The sequence below is a fragment of the Argopecten irradians genome, chromosome 10 (genome assembly GCF_041381155.1).
Source record: "Argopecten irradians isolate NY chromosome 10, Ai_NY, whole genome shotgun sequence".
Lineage (NCBI taxonomy): Eukaryota > Metazoa > Mollusca > Bivalvia > Pectinida > Pectinidae > Argopecten > Argopecten irradians.
In genome coordinates this window covers 32,802,418-32,825,336 of record NC_091143.1, presented here as the reverse complement: position 1 = coordinate 32,825,336, position 22,919 = coordinate 32,802,418, and the positions used below count along the sequence as shown (strand labels likewise).

At 34.2% G+C, this 22,919-nt stretch overlaps 1 protein-coding gene across 1 annotated transcript in view; it reads right to left on the bottom strand.

Annotated features, from left to right (window-relative positions):
• LOC138333678 (potassium/sodium hyperpolarization-activated cyclic nucleotide-gated channel 3-like) overlaps window positions 1–22,919 on the bottom strand; it is a 45,320-nt gene that overhangs the window by 13,365 nt on the left and 9,036 nt on the right. The window contains exons 2-3 of the mRNA XM_069282207.1: window positions 7,936–8,099; window positions 1,671–1,838 (exon numbers count right to left, since the gene is read on the bottom strand). Of these exons, the coding sequence (XP_069138308.1) occupies window positions 1,671–1,838; window positions 7,936–8,099 (332 nt within the window). The remainder of the gene's footprint in view (window positions 1–1,670; window positions 1,839–7,935; window positions 8,100–22,919) is intronic.

The window sequence follows — 22,919 nt, the reverse complement described above, 5'->3', positions numbered from 1 at the left end:
CAAGATATATAAGTCTAAAGGAAATGCCGTTTAAAAGTGCAGAAACTGAAATACGTGAGCAATTATCATTTCATAAACATTTCCAATGATGATATATAACTTTATGTAACAATTATATAACAAAATATTACATAACAATTATCCTAGATTGTGTACAATGTTGATGTGTTCCATTGAAAAAAAAAGAATAACGCGATATCGTTCGGAAACAAAATGACATTATACATGTACATGACGTAATGAAATTGAATCATGCAGACGTGAATGGAACAATACAGATCATGGTAAAGTATATCAAGTAGGGTGAAACGCCTACCAGGCATTTATTGTATCCATTGTATAATATGATTCCATATAACATCTAACGCTATTTTGTCATCGTTGCCAAGCAATTGTGTATGGAGCTGTGGAGGTCCTTTGAACAAATATATCATATGAAATGTGACAAAATGCTGCTAAAGAATCAAAATGATGAAAACAAAAATAATATATATACATAAAACAACAACAACAAAAAATGAAAATAAAATAAGATACAATGATGATGAAACTGTAAGGCGACCATTCTCACATTTGCAAATAGACGTCAGTTGACCTTTCTGAATGGAAGACATAGGATATTTATAAAGCAAAGCACACATATGGATAGAGATACAGTAGACAGTTAACCAAGTGGGTAAATAGAGTATAACAATGCAGGGTAAGCCATGTACAACCGCGATATATCAGGGGTTGCTATCACTGTCGTTATATTCACGCCTGGACTATGCCTAAGCAAAACTGAAAAACCAGGTAACTTGGTCATTTGTTGTATAAAATTCAAACAACGGTCCACTGTACGGACTTTGACGGCATTCTTTGTAATCTTCAGAGGAAGTCTCGCAGACATGTGCTTGGTCAGATTTATTCTCCAGAGCTGCCTACAGTTATGCTAAGACATATACCCAGGAGGTAGATATTACGACATTGATAGTTACCCCTGGAGTATCGAGGATGACAATGTGGGATGGTGCAAGATATATGTGTGGTATAACAGTTATCTTATACAAAGTGTGATTACTGTTGTGACGGTGGTACAAGGGAGACTATTCCTTGTTACTACTTGTCCATGCTTTGTCTTGAAGTGTCTATATCTAAACGTCTAGTAGACACTACTCCCATTTTGTATTTTCTCGTTAATCTAAGGCCTTGTGCATTTTTTTTTCTTTTCCAATGTGACTGTTTTGATACAAATCTATTGCGATATGTAATCACTCGTGTATGCTATATATGCTACCGTCAATTTCAATCATTGGTGTGTTTTACTAGTATCATTAGATAAACATTTTTGTTATCGCCACATTACAACTATTCTTTACTAAGATGCAAACATATTGTAACTGTTAAGAAATGTCATGCGTTTATTCTATTTCTTCTAATTAAGTAATTAATGTCATATCATCCAACACATATTTCAAGCAACATTTGTAACAGGCAGCGACCACATGATAATGCGTCAGCATTGACAACAAGCAAAGTCCTACCCGTGAAATGGAAACAAATTGTCAGTTAAGTAGATAAACAGTAATGACATATGCATGGATAGCCTCTTTAAAATTTTGTGTCAAAAGATAAAATCCGAGAATGATCACCTTGCCAGTATGAAGATGGGCCCATGGATGCAGTCGTACCTGCGTGGAAGAGCTGGTTGAAATCTGCTTCCGCATCCCACATAAGAAAAATATAGTCCATCGGTATGGAACTTATCAAATCCAGGAAAAACCAAGATTTGACATAATGTCTTGCGATAAGTTTTGGATCTAATATGATTTCATCAGCGAAGTCATTTAGAATCACACCTGCAAAGAAAAATTGAAAATACAAGTTGAAATCGTGCAGATTGAAAAAGTTTTCTACATAAACTTTACACCGGTTATTTCATTATATAGTGATTAATTATATACGTCGAATAATTTTATCGTGGTACATAAATCATTTATAGGGGCATGAATAACTGGATAAAGAAAGTCCTTTATGTGACCAAATTATAAATGAATAATGTTGTGTAATTTCCAGTTTAGTGCAAACTTTATCATCAGCGTATATATAATATTGTGAATTCAAGCAACTAAATAAATAACACTAAAACCGCATGACAGTAAATTATCAATAAACAATAACATAGAAGCGGAACTGATAGACAGAGGAATATGTTTATCAAATCATCAATAATAGAAGAAAAATAATGACAGAAGAATTATTGTGAACCATCTGAAAAATAAATAAAAAAACACACAAAGGAAACCAAAAAATAAAATGAAGGAAATTTCATATTTTGTTTGAATGACAGAATATGTTTCATTATTATTGTAACAGTTAGATTTATACATACATTATAATGATATAACATACACTTTCCCCATACATTCGTGTTGTTTTCGTATCCGCTGTATTTTATTTTCTTTGCAATTTAACTAATTTATTGCATCAAAATACAAATCCAATTTAGATCATGTACTGAAAGCTACATATTTTTTCATCATTATTTACATATTTGTCAATTGTGTTTACAAACATAAACAAAGCCAGCAGGTGTGTTATACTATACTACTAGCATATCATGGTAATGCTTTAACGAATAATATATGATAAATGTAAACTAATCATTCATATAAAGAATATCGTACATGTATAAAGTAACTTTTTCCTGTTATAATTCTAGCAAGTGTAAAGATACACAAACACATTTTCATTGACGTTATTAAAATAATGCTTTACTTAATATCATATTAATTTGAAGTAAAAATACATTATTGGACGTATGAAATGAATTGTGGTATTTTGCGTCTAGCGGATAAGTAAAGAAAAGTTGTCAAACTTTTTATGATTTATTGAGCAAGCTCACTTAAGCAGTCAAAAGCACAAAACAGGATACAACTAAAGTCAACAATGTCCCATATTGATATTCAACTAAAAATTGATATTAGTGATACACCAATGCTAGATCAGGGTGTAATATACAGATAAATGTCTATTGTTATATTACATGCTGATATCACGCGATGATGTACATATACTTTAACTAGACCAATCATTAAGAATAACAAAACCATCGCTCGCTCTTGCATATCTATCTTTGTTCTAAACACCTGCATATAATTGAATAGTGAATGCCATCAGCCATATACTTATCAAAAACCGCGAAGTTTAATTTCTCTCATGTTATCTTCCTATAAAATGACGTACGTTAAGCTTTTGATGACAGGCAAATGATATTTACGAGAAGGTGATACCAACAAAATATTTGTTTAAGCATATTTTTAATACTGCATCGGCGGAACCAAACAAGTTATTTTCATACACTATTACAAAACACTGATAATGTATATCATTCTTTTATGGTGAGCTCTCTTGCGGCGGTAGTTGAAAATGAATCAAAATAAAAATACTTATTTTCAAATTGGTATCTAACAGATTTATAGAAAAGCACCACAGAAAAACAAGTAAAAACACCATTCTATTAACTATAGATTCCTACTTTAAATTGCATTCATATATAACTATAACGCACTACTATTATACAACAAGTCTATAATGGTATCATTGTCAACACTACACAAACAAATGGATCTAAGGGCTACTAGGACGGGTAACTACCTACCCCAATGCCTATGTTTGTTAGTCTATTGTACGCATTGTTACTTTAACAGCAAAAAACCCCGTCTAGATATCGTGTAGGTTTGGTGTTTCACTATTTGCATAGTATGCAGAACTACAGTTATGGCTAATGAAATCTTTATCAAGCGTTATCTGCAATATCGCAATCAAATATACCCGGTTATACTGTAAACGGTCATCAATTGCCTTACACGACCACAACCAATCATGTCAACAATCTAAATATACTTTAAAATGGACACATTCTAAATATATCTTATTTTATGTTTTTGTTTTCTTTTATGTTAAATGCTCATTAATATCAACAATCGAAATCGAAATGTCTAGGATCTGATATCCTTTTCTACGACATTTACGTATTATCTACTAGTTCAGCTAACGCGAAAAACTAATGAAAGTACATTTTGTATAAACTAATGAATACTTAAGTTCAAGATCTATATATATTCTTTGCAAACGAACAATGTACTAAAATGTTAAAATTGTAAGTTACCGTGAAATTTATTTTTTGTTTGTTTAAGGAAGTGTTGAAAGTTCATAATAAAGAAATCAAGATTTGGGATGTAGAAGCAGAATATAGTAGAAGCATGCTTCGTTGGAAACATGATGAATGGACACTAATCAAATCTTTAAAACAAGCAATTGTGGTTACATTTTTTAGAGATATAATTTAAAATTATTCATTTGGCGATTTTTAGAAGAATCAGATGTACTGATTAAAATCGAAAATCTTGATTCACAATTTAAGTATCTAGGCGGCGCTGACAAGGTATTGCCTACATGAATAGTTGTGCATCCTATTGCATTCATACACTATGAATTGTTAGTGCCACTCGTGAGTAATCTACATAACTGTTAACATTATTAATCGACATGTGTCGAGCTAATCACTACTGGAAGTCTGCTATCACGTTGCAAAATGCAGGTTTTGTTTGTTCCATATAACACGTCATGTTGCCAAACCTTTAAGTGAATCGGACACTTGGTACAGTGTAAATATGAGCAATCTTGTGAAAAATACCTATATGTTAACTTACTGTTGACGTTTTCTTGATCGTCATGGCTGATTTGGAAACCTGATTTTAAATGTTACGTAAAATGACCAAACATGATGAAGCAAACATTCAAGGTACAGTTTTAGAAAAATACAAACTGTTGAGCTAGAATTAAGCTTAAATTAACTATCAAAGGAACATAAAATTAGCTAGTTAGGATTTTTGAAGTAAATATTCAATTGTTTAGTTTTGTTGAAAATCAAAACAGATTTGTTAATTGATGTCATATTCATGATCCATAACTGACAATTGATTCCAAGAATCATACTAGACTAATAATAGTGTAAATCAGAAATTTAGAATTAAAAATCAATAGACGTGACTCTATTACTTGATGAACATTTCAAAAAAGAATCATTTCAAAACTGTGATGAAAAGATAAATTTATATTTTCTTGGAATGCTTTGCATAATGTCGGTTTAGGATCACTCTTGCAGACATACAACGGATGTAGCATTGAAGCCTTAAATTGTACCAATTCATGTTTGTATCTAGGTTGGACATTTGATACAAATCATAACTCCGTATAACAATTATATCTCGTATCCGAAACTATATATGTAGCTCTGTAGACAAGTGAATACACTACCATCATTTTTTTTATTTATCTTGTTAGAAAACAAACATGCCATCCACGAAAACAGTTAGTTTAATAAATACTGATCACCCAGGTCGGCAAAACATATCAATTTGAGGAATGTCAAACCCCATGTTCATATAAATATCACTTTAAAATGGGAAACAAGAAAATATTATTTTGTTCCGTTAATTAGGGACATGTTAGTAATTGTTTAGGATATATATAATAAAGCATCCTATTCTCAGATAGGATTCAATAATTTGGTAAAGTTGCAAAATGTATACATATACAAAAAAAATGAATCAACTGAAACGTAAACATAATTTTCCAACAGCCTAGAACACGTAATATGGCTAAAATGTTTTATCAGCATCTAAAACAAAACAAATGTTTCACAGAAAATAAATGTTAAGAAATAAATATTACAATAATAAGCGTTGTACTACACTGTATAACATGCAAGACGGAAACCGCTTAAGATAGTTGAGCACAAACAACACTGACTAGCTGCTTCAGACGTGCATTGTGTATCAACCGGAGGTCTGTTAGTAGTCTCAAACCAAAGTTTATAGTCGCCAAATTAGCCTCACTATTGCTATGCTTAAATTGTGTTATATATGTATGAATTTAGAACTACATTTACAGCGTCACTGTGTATAGTCAATGCGTTTCCTTATCAGCATTAGTTGTTCCTTTATTTGCTAGTCCCAACCGTGATTAACAAAGAAGCAAAGCAAACGCAGATGGATATATATGAATAGGATATATAGATATATATAAACACAATGTGGTTGATACCAAACAGGCACCACACTGGACACTGAGCAACAAAAACAACAACAGCATGCCCCACGTAATTTTCCCTGGTGTATGTATAGCTGTTGTTGTATATCCACACCGCGAGGACGTATTCAGCGAATAGGTAAAGGGATAAACACATAATTTGGCATTTATCTTGCTTTTCATTTCCATTTATGTTTTAATAAATATTTTGCGAAGAATTTTTTTTTTTTAAGAAAAGCGAGATTGTGCAGAAACACCTATCATAGAAGTAATGATTTTGTAAGTTGTTTTACTCAGATTAACGATATCACTGAACCTCTTATACGGTTAATGTTTTTATCGGTTCACGAAGAAAAAAATCTGATACAAATCGCTTTAATCAAAGAGCTTTTTTAATTTGTTGTGTAAAATATCGTTCGTGTAATAAAATAACAAGGAATCGTTATTAAGTACTTTGGATTTTACTCAAAGAACAAAAGAAAATAAAAACATACATTTTACATGAATGAACGTTGCGTTAATGATGCACCCTGTAGCAGTATTACACCACGTTAGCCTACAAACAACAAACTACCGAAACAACAAGAAATAATCATATACATCTCATACGCAAGCATATGCATATATAAAATTATTTTATGTTGTTTGCCGTTTTAAAGAAGTTCAAATGCTTTAAAAATGAAAAACATTTTGTTTTTGTTTTTAACTTTCAATTTAGGGTCGTCGGTAGCATCATAGTAGTATGCGGAGGTCACGTGGTTGTAGTGTTGCCAAGCATGTGCACCTGACTACCAAATGTGGACACCTTACCATTCGAAAATGTCTGTTGTTGCGTGTCTTTCAGATAAATTGACTGAATGTAACCTCCATCGTCACATATCCCTGATAATGCATGATAATGCACGTGTGAAGCGTTTAGTCAGATTGTATCTATGACACTGGCACGATCTACCCCTAGCAACAACACAACACTAGTGACTGGCTTATATACACCGATTTGGTGACGTAGTACACTTAATTCTGATAATTAGATACCAAAGTGATAGATAATTTGTATATAAAGCAACATTGGTGTGTGATGTAAAGAACACAGGTTCGAAAGGCTTTAATTGTGCAATCTGTCATAAACAAAATGATAAGCCAGTCAAAAGGGTCCTTAACAGAAGTGAATAAATACAAACTAGGGGCAGACAACCAGTTAGTGGTATAAAAATAAGATTGAAAGGAGTGATTCAGCATGTCTCAATAGGTGTTGCTAATATAATAGTTTCGCACCATGTGGATTATAGATTTGTGATTTGCTTTATATATATAATTATTACATTCTTTATATTCAACACCAAATGACGATATGCAGATTTTGCAACAAGTCTAAAAATAGACTGATTATCTTAACAAAGTCTGATTAACCACATTCTTGAAAATTTACAGCTCTAATTATAATTTTTGGCAATACATTGATTAATATATATGAAATTCTGCTGAAAATTCATATCGTCATGTGTTGAATTAAAAGCCGATATTACTTAGACGATAGGCCCACTTACCAAATATAGCAATAATATTTTATATAATATTTTGTGATTATGGATAAATATACATGAATAATATAACCTTTAGCCATGACTTAATTACATGAGAAGCTTACAGCTATGGATCACACATATGTATCAAGTTGATATTTGGTATATAAAACACATATTAAGCAATAAGCCGTAAATAGAAGACAATTAATGCTTAGATAAATCCTATTGTGTAATCATTCTACTGATTCAGTGGGTGAACATCAATGAGCTGGATGGCTCGGAGGTCCACACGATCATGCTGGGCTAACACAGAGCAATGGAAGAAATTACTCACCCGTTCTAAAGTTGATGACGATATCTAGAAAGAACACTGTGTCAGAAATACAGTTGAAAACAATCCAATGTGTACTAAGGTCGTCGTTGAAAAACGATATAGCAACCGGAAGGATGATGAGATTGGCGATGAGGAGTACTAGCATGAATAGATCCCAATAAAACCTGAAACATACAACAGCATAAATTGCATCACTTTTTACCCTATCGGACAAAGGTACTTGCACTTCCTGTGATGGTAAGATTAGTTTTCCCTACTTTGAGGGTAGAACAGAGAAATATCTACCCGAGGAGGAGACTCACGACAAGCCGTGGGTTAGACTGTCGTGAATCTCCTCCGAGGGAAGAAATTTTCCTGTCCTACTCACAAGATAAGGAATAGTCCTTTATCTACCCCCGTAATTTACCCTAAAATCTACCAATACGCGAGTAAAAACAAAAAGAATAAATAAATCAACTTGAAGATTCCTACTTTACTTTGTCAAAAGCTTTGTTAAACCTTTTCAATGTGACAAAAAAAAATCTAAATCATTTCACAAATATGATATATATTCACAATTATAGAAATACTGACTTTTATCGTATAAAAATAGTAAAGAAATATGTTGCCCATAGTAAAAGTATAAACATGATCTGGGCAGATTCGTTTTATGTTAACGGTAATTATAGGTAGGAAATACAATTTTTTACAAACTTTAAACCCGGGATATCATAATTCTAGGAATCCCAGAAGATAAAATAACCTAATATTGACATTAGATTGTTATGTGCTTTACGTGATCAGGATATGTCAAAATTGATTAAAATATACGAAAACAAATGAGTTCTTAAGATCAAACCAACCGGACGATCTATCTTAAAAGGCGAAATATATAGGGCAAAATATATAAGGATAAATATAAAGGACAAAATATATAGGGCGAGATATATAGCGCGTTATTCAAATAAGGGCGAAATAAATAAGGCGAAAGTCTGTTGAGAGAGTTCAGTTGGCGGTATACGAGGGTGCTGGTATTATCAAGGGGCGAAAATTCGAGGAAACACTATATAAAACGGATGACAATTATCGATTTTGTACTAAGAAACTGACATATCAGCAAATCATCCAAAAGTATGTATTAGTGTTTAAAGTTTGGATTATCGTCGTTCTATAGTCTTTTTTATACATTATTGAGCCGACGAGCGAGGACAATATAAACGACAAAGGAATTACAAATTGATTGATTGATTGATTGACATTATTGTCGGTTACCCGCGTAATCGAGGTAATGTTTGACGTTAACATGTATAATTTTGTCAAAAGTGTGCAAAGTAATTCCGAAAATATTGTGCCATATAGCCGCATTTCAACAACTAATATGTTGTGTATGTATCCAAAACGTTAATTGAACTGAACTTTCATTATTACCATGTTTCGTTATTATAATTGAACGGCATTTATGTTATCAAAAATAAGATAATATGTTTGTACTTAACATAAAGACAATCAGTTTCCCACTATAACTCTGTATCCGCCTATAGGGGATTCTATTATTTCTATGACGTCAAAGCTGCCGATGGTCATCTGATCAGCAGGTATCACTGACCGGAAATAAACATATCAACGTCTTCATCATCTTCCCATACAACAGGGGATAGAATAAAACCACGTGACTGTACCGTGCGTACCTCGCATTGATTAGACATTCAACACAGTAACACAATTAGGCAAAGAGTTTCAGAGAGTCTGATGCAGACATATCTGTAAAATAACATTAGTGCATCAGGAACTTTAACGGTCAATCTTAGTATCTAGGTCATTAGTTAAAGTACCGCGGCCATGCAAGATTGTTATCTGTTAATAAAAACTTAAGTGATATTCGTAGTTAATTAATTACATACTACACAGAGATCATTAAGAAAACCGTTATCTAAATAGATTACATATGTAACATGAATGAGAGTTTTGTCAACCAGCCGGGATCGAACTCGCGACTCTCACAGCTCAATTATCCCTATGTGACTAGTAGATGACCGTATTACTATGTACAATAAAATCCATGCTTTACATGTTTTGAAATCTTACGTTATTTGACCCAGATCCACTCGTGTTACTATTGTAAGAACACTATTAACAATTTGGAGGTTAGCGAGCTTATCTTATAAGACACGGAATTAATTGTATGAATTACTTGAACGTTGCTCTCTTTTCATTTTTTAAATATAGTGGACATTGACATCAAGATATAAAATTAAAGAAAATTGAAATAACAAACACAGACAAATTTCACTCCCATTTTTCCGAAACGACAATTGGGATTCAGTATACCAAAAAACCTCTCCCAACACAAGCTTTGAACCAAAAGATGTTATTTTTGATGACAAATAACGAAAACATCATGTGATCAACACATAATTGTCTTCAAAATTATGACTCTGTCGTCGGCGTGATTTATCATTTACTTATTTTAAGATAGTGTAATACTATCACAAGATAGAGTAAACATATGAACAACTGGTGCAGAGGAAGGCTTCGATGAAAACAACTTTGGAAACTAAACTCGTGTGTGCATACCAAATCGTAATGGCAAACGAAATGCTAAACAGTATTGATTTCATATATATTTCCTGGGTACAGCAGTGAGAGCCAGGAGTACAAGAATTCGTGAGCAATCCGATAGATAATGGTGTGTAATCCATGTCTGTTGACTGGTGGAGTTAATGTAGGTAACTCTCAAACACATGGTATACCGTTGTTATCTAATTAGTCTAGTTATTTTTTGCATGGTTTTATAATTGATTATCCTGCTTCAAAGCGATATTAAAATAAGCAATATAATGTGTCATTTTATTTATTTTCTCCATCGGAGTCTGTTATTGCGCATCTATTGGTTTTATTTTAGTGTTAATGATAATAGATGATAGCTCCAGATGATTTCATAATGCTTTGTTTTTTATTATTCAACTGTAAAAAGTACTTGCTGTCGTTGGAAATGTAGTAGAATGAACGGAAAACCTAACCATACTGTCTCATGGACAAAGATAGCATTTTCATTTCAACACGCGATATCGATTAGCTATTATAACACAGATTCAAGCGGGCATCTGTAACGACTGTTCAACACAGAAGATTTACAAATATATCTGTTTATCAAGTTGTATTGATCTCGACACCACCAAGCAATCCAATAAACTAAGAAATGGCTTACTGAATTTCTATTCCAATCCTTATAACCAGTGCTATTTGAACAAGGCGGTTTATATACATAAAAAACCACATGTGAGGTAGGCGCCTAGAGATACAGTATGAAATGGTTACCTTCGGCTGGACACATTTGATCTAATACACAAAGTCATGATCAATTTGAAGAAGATAAATAGCAAGAGACTACAAGAAACACTCAATTGTTGAGAAGTCAAAAAAGTAATCTCGCTTGCGCTAACTGTTACTATGGGTCATATGTAACTGGAAGTGGTAGCCGGGAGGACAGAGTTATAGCTGTATTGATTTCTAGATCATACAAGCAAACAACGGAAATAGAAACTAGACAAAACCTGGCAGTAGTAACAGGAATTATGCATTCGGAATGACTCCGGAGATCAGTCCCTATCATTCGGAATGACTCCGGAGATCAGTCCCTATCATTCGGAATGACTCCGGAGATCAGTCCCTATCATTTGGAATGACTCCGGAGATCAGTTCCTATCATTCGGAATGACTCCGGAGATCAGTCCCTATCATTCGGAATGACTCCGGAGATCAGTCCCTATCATTCGGAATGACTCCGGAGATCAGTCCCTATCATTCGGAATGACTCCGGAGATCAGTTCCTATCATTCGGAATGACTCCGGAGATCAGTTCCTATCATTCGGAATGACTCCGGAGATCAGTCCCTATCATTCGGAATGACTCCGGAGATCAGTCCCTATCATTCGGAATGACTCCGGAGATCAGTCCCTATCATTCGGAATGACTCCGGAGATCAGTCCCTATCATTCGGAATGACTCCGGAGATCAGTCCCTATCATTCGGAATGACTCCGGAGATCAGTCCCTATCATTCGGAATGACTCCGGAGATCAGTTCCTATCATTCGGAATGACTCCGGAGATCAGTTCCTATCATTCGGAATGACTCCGGAGATCAGTCCTTATCATTCGGAATGACTCCGGAGATCAGTTCCTATCATTCGGAATGACTCCGGAGATCAGTCCCTATCATTCGGAATGACTCCGGAGATCAGTCCCTATCATTCGGAATGACTCCGGAGATCAGTCCCTATCATTCGGAATGACTCCGGAGATCAGTCCCTATCATTCGGAATGACTCCGGAGATCAGTCCCTATCATTCGGAATGACTCCGGAGATCAGCCCCTATCATTCGGAATGACTCCGGAGATCAGCCCCTATCATTCGGAATGACTCCGGAGATCAGTCCCTATCATTCGGAATGACTCCGGAGATCAGTCCCTATCATTCGGAATGACTCCGGAGATCAGTCCCTATCATTCGGAATGACTCCGGAGATCAGTCCCTATCATTCGGAATGACTCCGGAGATCAGTCCCCTATCATTCGGAATGACTCCGGAGATCAGTCCCTATCATTCGGAATGACTCCGGAGATCAGTCCCTATCATTCGGAATGACTCCGGAGATCAGTCCCTATCATTCGGAATGACTCCGGAGATCAGTCCCTATCATTCGGAATGACTCCGGAGATCAGTCCCTATCATTCGGAATGACTCCGGAGATCAGTCCCTATCATTCAGAATGACTCCGGAGATCAGTTCCTATCATTCAGAATGACTCCGGAGATCAGTCCCTTTCATTCGGAATGACTCCGGAGATCAGTCCCTATCATTCGGAATGACTCCGGAGATCAGTCCCTATCATTCAGAATGACTCCGGAGATCAGCCCCTATCATTCAGAATGACTCCGGAGATCAGCCCCTAACATTGCTGTGCTGGCGTATGAGACTTCTCCGTAGAGCTAGTATTGTAAAAACTATGAATCTTTAATCCAGATATGACAGTCAGTTCGAGAATGACAGTTGGGGTATATAGCATACACACTTTAGCGACAAAGGATTCTGTTCAATCAACCACTATCATGGAATCGTGATGTCTAGTTCTTATCAAAATTACGATCTACCACTCTAAGAAAGAATTGAATGTTGGAATTTAAGTGTACACAAGAATTATTACATTTTCGATCATTTTCGAATATTTAGTACCGTACATAAATAGTGATTTTACATCATAAGACACTTATACAGGTGCAACATTCGATGTCGGTCTGTATGGTTTATTGACAATTTATAACCCAGCTATAACCTTATTATTAGAGTACCGTAGAATCAAATGAAAAGTGACCTTGGTTTATAAACAAACGACCTTCAGAAAGTGTGGAAGGTCGCACACATGAATCAATTTGTTCATATGCTAGCTTTACAATGACGAACAAGATTAATCAATACTGGTTTTATTCCTTGCCAAGGGAATTCGAGTGGCGGTAATGTGATATTTATACAACATTAATTTATTATTAATTAATATAAAATTATCTACCCTTAAGTAGTTTTATTAGTATTTAATTTACAGGTCAGCCAAGAGTAGTCAGAAAAATAGGCAAACCTCTCTCATTTGAGTTTGAGTAAATGATCGCCGGGGTCGCGAGCAGGCCAACGCATAGTTACAGCCATAAATACTGGCAATATTGTCTCACAATGTTACAATAGTGGCATGGCCTAACTTTTGTCTAGCACGACATTACAATAGATGTATATTAGTTATATTCACAAAAACATATTGGGTTAAGATTTAATACTGTTTTACAAAAATCATTTGAATAACAGAAAGACATAATATGAGAAAAATGACTAGCTAAATACTATAGTAATTAGTACAAGATTAATTCCTTTCATCCTTCGATTTTGAGTCTACCAAGTATACTATACTCTGAACATCTACTCACCTCTATATGTAAATTACATTAATTAGCCATTGAACTAAACAAAAGGTTTTTCAATACAGTATCCATTAGCAAATTGATGTTTTTAAACTTAAGCAATCGAGTTTATGCGTTTAAAATCTTCGATGTATGATTTTAAAACAAGACATTGAAATTAATTATTTTCCTCAGACGTCTTCAACAATCGTCATTATGAGAGTAGAATCGACAAGTCAAATACATCTTACAAGTGCTGCACACCATCCCACACGTTGCTGTGATTGTAGGAGAATCTATGTTTGAATTATTAAGACTATCTGATAACGGCTCCTGCACGAACGCAGACCACGGTATCGATCACGGACCCTCGGCGTCTAATGGGAACCACACCGTGTGGCCATCGTTCGTGACAGCTAAGTGTGTAGGAACAGGTATACCACACAGGTAAACTAACATTAAATATAGTTAATTGAGCAATGGGTGCCTAGCACATGCATGCCAGATTCATAATCGGTCATTTAGAGCGGTTGTTCACATTGACGACATGTTTTATGTGGTTGCTAGTTTGGGGTTACGTTTCCTAGAAAAGCACAATTTATTAACATTACAGTCAAGTGATAAATGTTGTCTGGCCAACGATAGACGGAGTTTGCCTGCCATGCATCTCTATGGGTTTAAATCGATCAACCGTTAATATATACTGGACCATAATTTGACTTGTCAGCGCTTTGTTATTAATTGCAGTTTCTATAACGCGGTCTGCTTTTTATTCATGTAGTTCCATGAATGTCAAAAAGACATGTTGTTATACATTGTAATGGGCACTAGAGTGGAATAATATTAAATAACATCCCAAGAGTGAATGACCTTTAAAGGTCAATTTGGTGAAAGTTTGCGTATGCTTCCAAAAACATATCGCTAATAAAATACCATCAGGAAGATACAATGTATGATAACACACCGTAAGGGGTAATGCTTTGGTGATCAAATTGACCAATCAACTGACCACTTTCGGAATTTGAATTATAGATGTTTGAAACATTATTTACGTAAATTGGCTACTACTTTATGTTTCTGAAAGTATCGACAACAGGTGGATTGTAGTCATACATAGTGTTGTGGCGAACTGACGACTTTATATATATGGCATTACAAGTGAACAGTTGATGTTGAGAGGGGCAAGAAGTAAAAGTCTTTTCTTCGGAATATACGCTTCAGATTGAATATTATCAGATCTTTGATGTAACCATAGCACAGAATGTATAACTAAATGCGTGATGATTTATAATATAATAAAACAGATGAAGAACAGTCAACAACACATATATTTATCTATTTATCATGGTTTAATATCTATTAAAATTAATTTCTGTCGGATCACATATGAAAACAAGACTTTTTGTTTAATTTATGATAAATTTTGTGTGACTACAGAAGGCAACCCTTAAGAGGTAAGTACCTTAATAAGTTTGCTATCATATTGATTTTGTCTTCTACAGTGTATCCAATTATTTTCCATCCGTCACACACTGGTTTATACGGAAATAGGTTCGTGCTTCATATAAAATGTGTTTACATGCATTCAATAATTGGAAAACTTACGACCATACAGAATGAAAACTCCTATCGCAAAACCAATTAAGCCCTTCCCACAAGATGTATAGTGTAGAAACATGAGGAATGTATTGATTAGATTAACGAATTAGGATATTGAGATAATTGAAATTTAACAATGTAAGAGTTATGTCATATTTGCACAAATTCTATGATTTACGATATTTCTAATTCAGAAACTGTGCTTAATGGCTTAATTTGGAAACGTCTGCAATCAATAGCCAGGGTGATATTGATATGTCGGATTCAGAATATGGTTTGACACTATCACCGTAAATTTTGATATGTACGTGCCGTCCAATAGGGTTTGCCTGAATTTAATTCTCGGTAATCGTTATTGACTGATCATGCATGGTCTTTGATTGACGCACATCAACCTACACAGATGATATATTACTCCAATATGGTATAGGAGTTAGCATGTCGCGCCGATGTATTCCCTCATATATATGTAGTCCGTTTACTTAAGAAAATGAAATATTAACACTAAATATAATAAGTACACGCGCCATAGAAACTATACATCAGGAAAATCGGGAAATTTTCTCTAAGTAAGAAGTTTGCCACAAAAACCTGTCATATACTTGAATGGTTATAAGTTAAAATGCAAGCAATCTTTTTTCTGCTCAAAAAATCGTATTCTTACGCAAAACTCTATCATTCGTTAGATATGGTTATCATTCGTTAGATATGGTTTTGTTTGGTTATTATGTATATTGCAAATAGTCCTTAATGCGAATAAAACTTTTTAGAAAATAGATGTGAGCTACACAATGGTATTTGGGGGTTAAATGCAGGTGTATTTGTTCGGGTATCTACACCTTTACTAACAAATAAAAATTATTGATCATAAAAAAAACCCAAAAAAAGGTATTGAGTTTTTCATGGTGGAAGTTCAACAAGGAACCAAAAAACAAACAGCAACATTACTGATAAAAAATTGTGAAATATTGGTTATTAAAAAAATGATATTACATTATGAACAACTGGTTATAAAACAACGACGATAAAACAGTCTGAACTATTGGTTATAAAGTAATTAAACAATGACGATGGAACATCTGAGATATTGATTAGAATTAAGCACTAGGTTATGCAATGGGTTTTATCAATTTGACGCCCTATTATCAGTCAGGACCATGTATGGATGTGCCAGGTTTGTTGGGGTAGTAAAGCCGGATTACCCGGAGAAAAATCACCGACCAGCGGTCAGTACCTGGCAGTTACCCCATTTGGAATTCGAACATGCGATTAAGAGGTGAAGGGCTTGTGATAATGTGTCGAGACATTTTAACCACTCGGCCACCGCAGTCCCATTTTCTACAATAGCATTGCAAGTTTAACAGGTATCATGTACCAGTGATATAGTAATTATCAACAGTCGTACTACAATGAGAAACTGGAGAAGTTTGTGGTCAGTCATAGGTTTATTGATGCTGTAAATTACGTCGGGGACAATTATCTAAGGACAGCAAATAATCTATCCGACAGGTGTATGAATAACGGGAGCCTGTGGAGTAGGCTTCGGTCAGATAGTCGGCATTGATGATTTATCTACCAGATTTCGTACACAGAATAGTCATGACTTTGTACGTACGTAAAACTCGTTAAAATAGATAAATATAAAGATAGATAAATATCGAGGATAAATTATGAAATAAATATTATATACAAAATTCATGTAACCTAAAAATATTTGTTTTATCGTTGATTATCAATTGATTTTAAAAGCTACAATTGGTAAAATGTATTGTAAAATGTCTTTGATAAAGCATTTCTAAGAATCATTAAGTAGTATCCCTAGGTTAAACAATTCAATTTGTACAGGACATTTGGTTCAAATGTTAGGTAATTTAATTTGAACTAAAATGGTAATATACGCTCCATCCTATAGTCTTCTATGTTCTTTTAGCATATATATATATCAATTTTTCTCATACCTATGGGTGTAATACAAGGTTATCCATGTAATACAGCCATGTTGTCTGGATTGTATTGATGGTTACCCATTTGATAAAATTTCATAGGCGTCACTGCGACAAAACAATTGTTATTTGTTTGGTAAGTTTTTAATAATTTTTTTTTTCAGAAAAAAGGCTGATTTTACTATGAAAGATGCAAATAATGTTATTTGTGTCAAACTTTCTCGCAATTTTCATGTATGGAGAATTAATTTGCATATGCGGGTTTCTTCGAATTTATTTATCAAAATGGCGGACTGCAAAATTGGAAATAAACGTCAATGTATGTACAATAATACTTTTTCAGGTGTGGATATTAAGGAAAGGGATATTTTACCCTTTGAATCACAAGATATTGTTTAACACTCGGAAAGTCTGGGATTTGTGACCCTCAGGTAGAATATTCCTATATTTCATTTCATGTGAATAGAGTCTATATTGTTTTGTGTTGTCTATATCCATTTTCATCTTTATAATCAATTCTCATTCATTTGCAGCCGAGCCGTTTTCTGGGTTTGGGATTGGTATGAGAATAACAGTGCATCAAAGGTATGTTAAGAATGAAAAAGACAAATATTGCAATGTAACTCTGACTTTAGTAGATGTACATCATTTAATTTCTGCCCAAGATTGACTGATGGTAGCTATCGTATAAAGTATGGCTGCCATCGTTGTTCCTTTGGGTAGGCTTACATTAGGAAATCATGGAGTATTTACGTGATTTCTCCTTCATCGTGTCAGAAGTTGGACGTTGTAAATTTGCGTGAGTTTACTTTAAACTCTTGGTGTATATTCAGACGATCTATTACGTTTGATTTGTATATATTACAGCAGACAAGGAGATGTTTGCGGTTGGTATAATGTGAACAAAGTGACCTACAACACACCGGAACAATGAAGTTTGTGTAACATTAGAATTAAACTACTATCATATGACGGAAAAGCCAACAAAATAGAAAAAACTCTTGATTTGCCGCAAATATTCTTTATCTGTCTTTCATATTATTGAGAGATCATGCTGAAAAAATCCTTTTCTTGCATTATTGATTGTAAATTTCAAACTCTTTTGTTTGAATAAAAATCTGAATTGAATGGATATTGATTCAATGTATATTTATATAACTTAATTTTAAAATAGATATTGGATATGATAATACTGTAATAGAAAAATTTAGTTTAATGATTATAGTCTTTGCTTAGCGATTTATCTTGTCGGATTGTTCGGCAAATCGTCAAACAAATATTACCCGTAAATTGCTCAATGCGATACATCAGAGAGAAGAAGTGGTATATCTTGGATACTTAACAGAACAAATTATCACGGTCATAACTTGGACATAAATATGGGCTGGCATCAGTTTATTTATCAAAGAGTTTTAATGGAAAATGAATATATCTTGGATACTTACAGAACAAACGCATTTTGAAGTTCTGATATAATTTATTTAACGTCCAAGCATAACAGACGTTATATTAAGAAACATGAACGATATCTTTTCATTACCTTTGCTATTTGACATTTTGTAGTCATAAACACATGATATATATCGAACATAAAAATGTCTCAGCAACACGAAAGCAATATATATACAGATAAATTGGGTGTGCCTTACTGCAATTCCGTTAAATTCAATAACATTAGATGATTAGGGGTCTTATCTGCTTGGTTCTTACAAATAGTCTGAGAACATGACGTTTTATCCAAATATACCAAGTGTTTGAAGCATTCTGTTTTCGGGACGTCAGGGAGTATGACATGTAACGCGTAGGTTTCGGAACGTCAATTAGTATGACATGTAACGCGTAGGTTTCGGAACGTCAATTAGTATGACATGCAACGCGTAGGTTTCGGGACGTCATTTAGTATGGCATGTAACACGTAGATTTCGGGACGTCATTTAGTATGACATGTAACGCGTAGATTTCGGGACGTCATTTAGTATGACATGTGACGCGTAGATTTCGGGACGCATTTAGTATGACATGTAACGCGTAGATTTCGGGACGTCATTTAGTATGACATGTGACGCGTAGATTTCGGGACGCATTTAGTATGACATGTAACGCGTAGATTTCGGGACGTCATTTAGTATGACATGTAACGCGTAGATTTCGGGACGTCATTTAGTATGACATGTAACGCGTAGATTTCGGGACGTCATTTAGTATGACATGTAACGCGTAGATTTCGGGACGTTATATAGTATGGCATGTAAATGATTACGTATATAGATATAATCATGTCGGTAAGCATTACGTTATGATATATATATAGCACATCCCATTTATTTTATACTATATGGCAACACCATACAAAGTATACTTGTGGAACAGCAATGCAACGGAGTCAGAGAGATCAAATCGACGTTGGCAACTACATGTACAGTTACCAACTTCTTTCTACGTTACGGTGCTTGTAACGTCCTGTTTTGATTTGACGTTTAACATTACAACATAAGGGATGTGGGGCTTATCATCTGTAATTAGTTTACCGACGTCGTCGCATTAGTTTCTCGATGCTGCCGTGTAGTATAAATGTACAGTAGACGCCTCATGAAAGCCACTGGAAGGTGGGGCTTCATGTATATGGTCCAGTTTGTGTAATTATCTCCAAATCTCTATATTACTTTTCGTTGGGTAATGCATCAAACCTCATCATTCTCCATTTTGATTCACATGACCATATTGGTCTAATGGACGAGATGTCTGGCGATATAACACAAACTCTATTTTTCTTCATTGCTGTCATTTGGCTATAGGTTTTATTAGGTAGAGTTTGATGCCATAAACCAAATACAGAACGGAACATCTCTGTATCCAAAAAAGATATAATACGGTTACAGGTGATTAGCATCATTTTCATCATACACAAACATATAAACACCTGTTCCTTAGTGTTTCCCATGCCGTGATGCGTGTTAAGACGATTGAGCAATTTCGCTACAAAACACATTTCTGATAAGACACATACGTAGAATTGTTCACTTGCATAGTGTATCACATTTGGTTGCTGGCTGATATAGGGCATACCTGTATCAACTAGCATTGCTGTACAAGATCAAGGCTATGAAGATAGATAGTGAGAGCTCTTCTCAAAATTCCTATATTTACTCCTCTACTGGGTAAGTGCTATCACGAATACTCCTCTACTGGGTAAGTGCTATCACGAATACTTTATTCTTAAAATAAAGTTTTATTTCCAGTTACTGAAATATATATTAAAATTTGCCAAATATGCAACTAAAACATAACATAAGATAGCAGAATAAATACTTCGTTCCTATTGTTAGAAAACAATAAGTGACAACGATTTTATAATCAAAACAAGAAAAATGTCCAAAAATAACAACTATTTAATGTCAAAAATAACACAAAATAATCTAACGTAATGATAAGGTTTTTTTATTTATATTTGCCGAAAACAAAGTAAAAAGGAACAAAAACAAATTTGGGCAGAGTACAGCGTCAAGGAGTGGAAGCAGTGACAAGGCACAGACCTGGCATTTACCGTACCTTATATCTCCCACGAGAATCAATGCTTGGGCACAGCTGTAAAACTCTTATATTGTCTTTTATTTCCAATACTTCTCATGATCACCTGTTGTTAATAAACATTTACCAGAGCATGCGATGACAGGCCACATTTTTCAATCAGCGTTTGATCAGTAACTCGTGATCGTTTCGTCTATAACCGATACGATATACATAAGCCAATGACCAATACAAACACTAATAATAAACAGTGTGATCAAGGATTTATCATATACGTCCTTGGTGTGATGGACTTATATATGTAAGCTAAATAAAAAATGACATGGTCATGAAAATATCAAAAATTCATAGTTTACATATCCGCTCCAGGATTACTGAATTGCTATAAGATACAATTATATCAGTTTTAATTTTAACAATTGTCGTCTTACTGAATCTATTTGTAGAGACATTGGGGTAATTTGTTGTGATTTACTGATCAATGTGTTATTGCATGCTTCACGGTGAAATATATTGTGTGGTAAATATATATATGGTATTTTGCAGTTTTTATATTCATACTCAATATTGACCAATCAGAACACAGCATTTAAGTTGAAAATATCGCTTCGGCGGGAATAATCTTTTTTAGATATCAAACAAAAATATACATGTAATAGTACATGCATCTTCCCAATTAATTTTCTATTGTACTTTGTTGTAGCAAACATGTTTTGTATTAGATTAGTTTATGTTGATTTCTTTAGAACATTGTGTCCCATGTGTGGAACTGAATTAGTCGGTGGGAAATATAGGGATTATTTTAATAACTAGGTATCGCGACATATACAAATACATGTACATGTATCAGTAGGCCTAGACCTGGGGCAGAGACGTAAATATGTAATAATTGGAATTAATAACGCTTTATTTTATCTCGTGAAGCGGAATCTTTTATTTTTTCACTCGGTTACTGTTATTCATCATAAAACAAGGTATATTCGTTATGTATATAAAGAATGAAAAGTATGACCCTGTCTACATCATGTCCACATCACAGATGAGCTGTTCTGTACCGGTACTAAAGGTATGATAGGCAGTATATAGGAGTCAAAGAAGTAATATCAACAGGATTTTCCAGATGACACGGGATCCAATCAAACGTAAGTCTGTTGGATACGAATTACTTCAAATAATAAATATGGGACAAGGAAGTAATTCCTACCGTGTGGACAAAACAAAATTGTCAAAGTTTTGAGGCGATCTGCCCCTTTATCAAGACATACAAAACGAACACGATTACATAATAAGATACGAACAGTAATGCGGGCAAAGTAGACAAATGTTAAACTATACAGCACAATGGAGTGCAATTTACCCTTCGGCAAGTGGCAGCCGAAGGCCGGATCTACAAATATGTATCCATGCTGTTCGACAGAACGCTAAAAAAGTACATACACATGATAATAAATAGAAATTTACATTATCAAATCATATTCATTGTCAGTAATTATATTTGGAAGTAGATTGGATCCCATTTTTTAATTTGACCAAAATTGAGTGATTATGTAGACTTTTCACACTAAATGAATATTTATAATTATATTAATATGGTAAATATAAAAGATTGACAGTATTTTAATGATCATACATACAGCGAAATCACTACTGAGCACTTGTATATCTGGTGACTCGGACAAATATTTATCACAGCTTGGGAAACAGAATTGTAACTTTTTAAACTGTGTGAAGTTATGCCATTTCATTTTAAATGTAAAACTCGTCTCGACCTTTTAATGACTGTACGTTCAAGCCAGCGAACATAAATGTATCAATTTCTTCAAGAAAATAAAAAAAGCAAAAACCTATATATAAGGAAAATATGACTTCTTATGCTTTGGAAGAAATCCCAAATGTGACATCATAAAGCGTAGATACCATCGACTAGAATAAGGCATTTGTATAAGTCTTTGTGACATAGAGACTAGCATATGTAACAGCTAGAAAT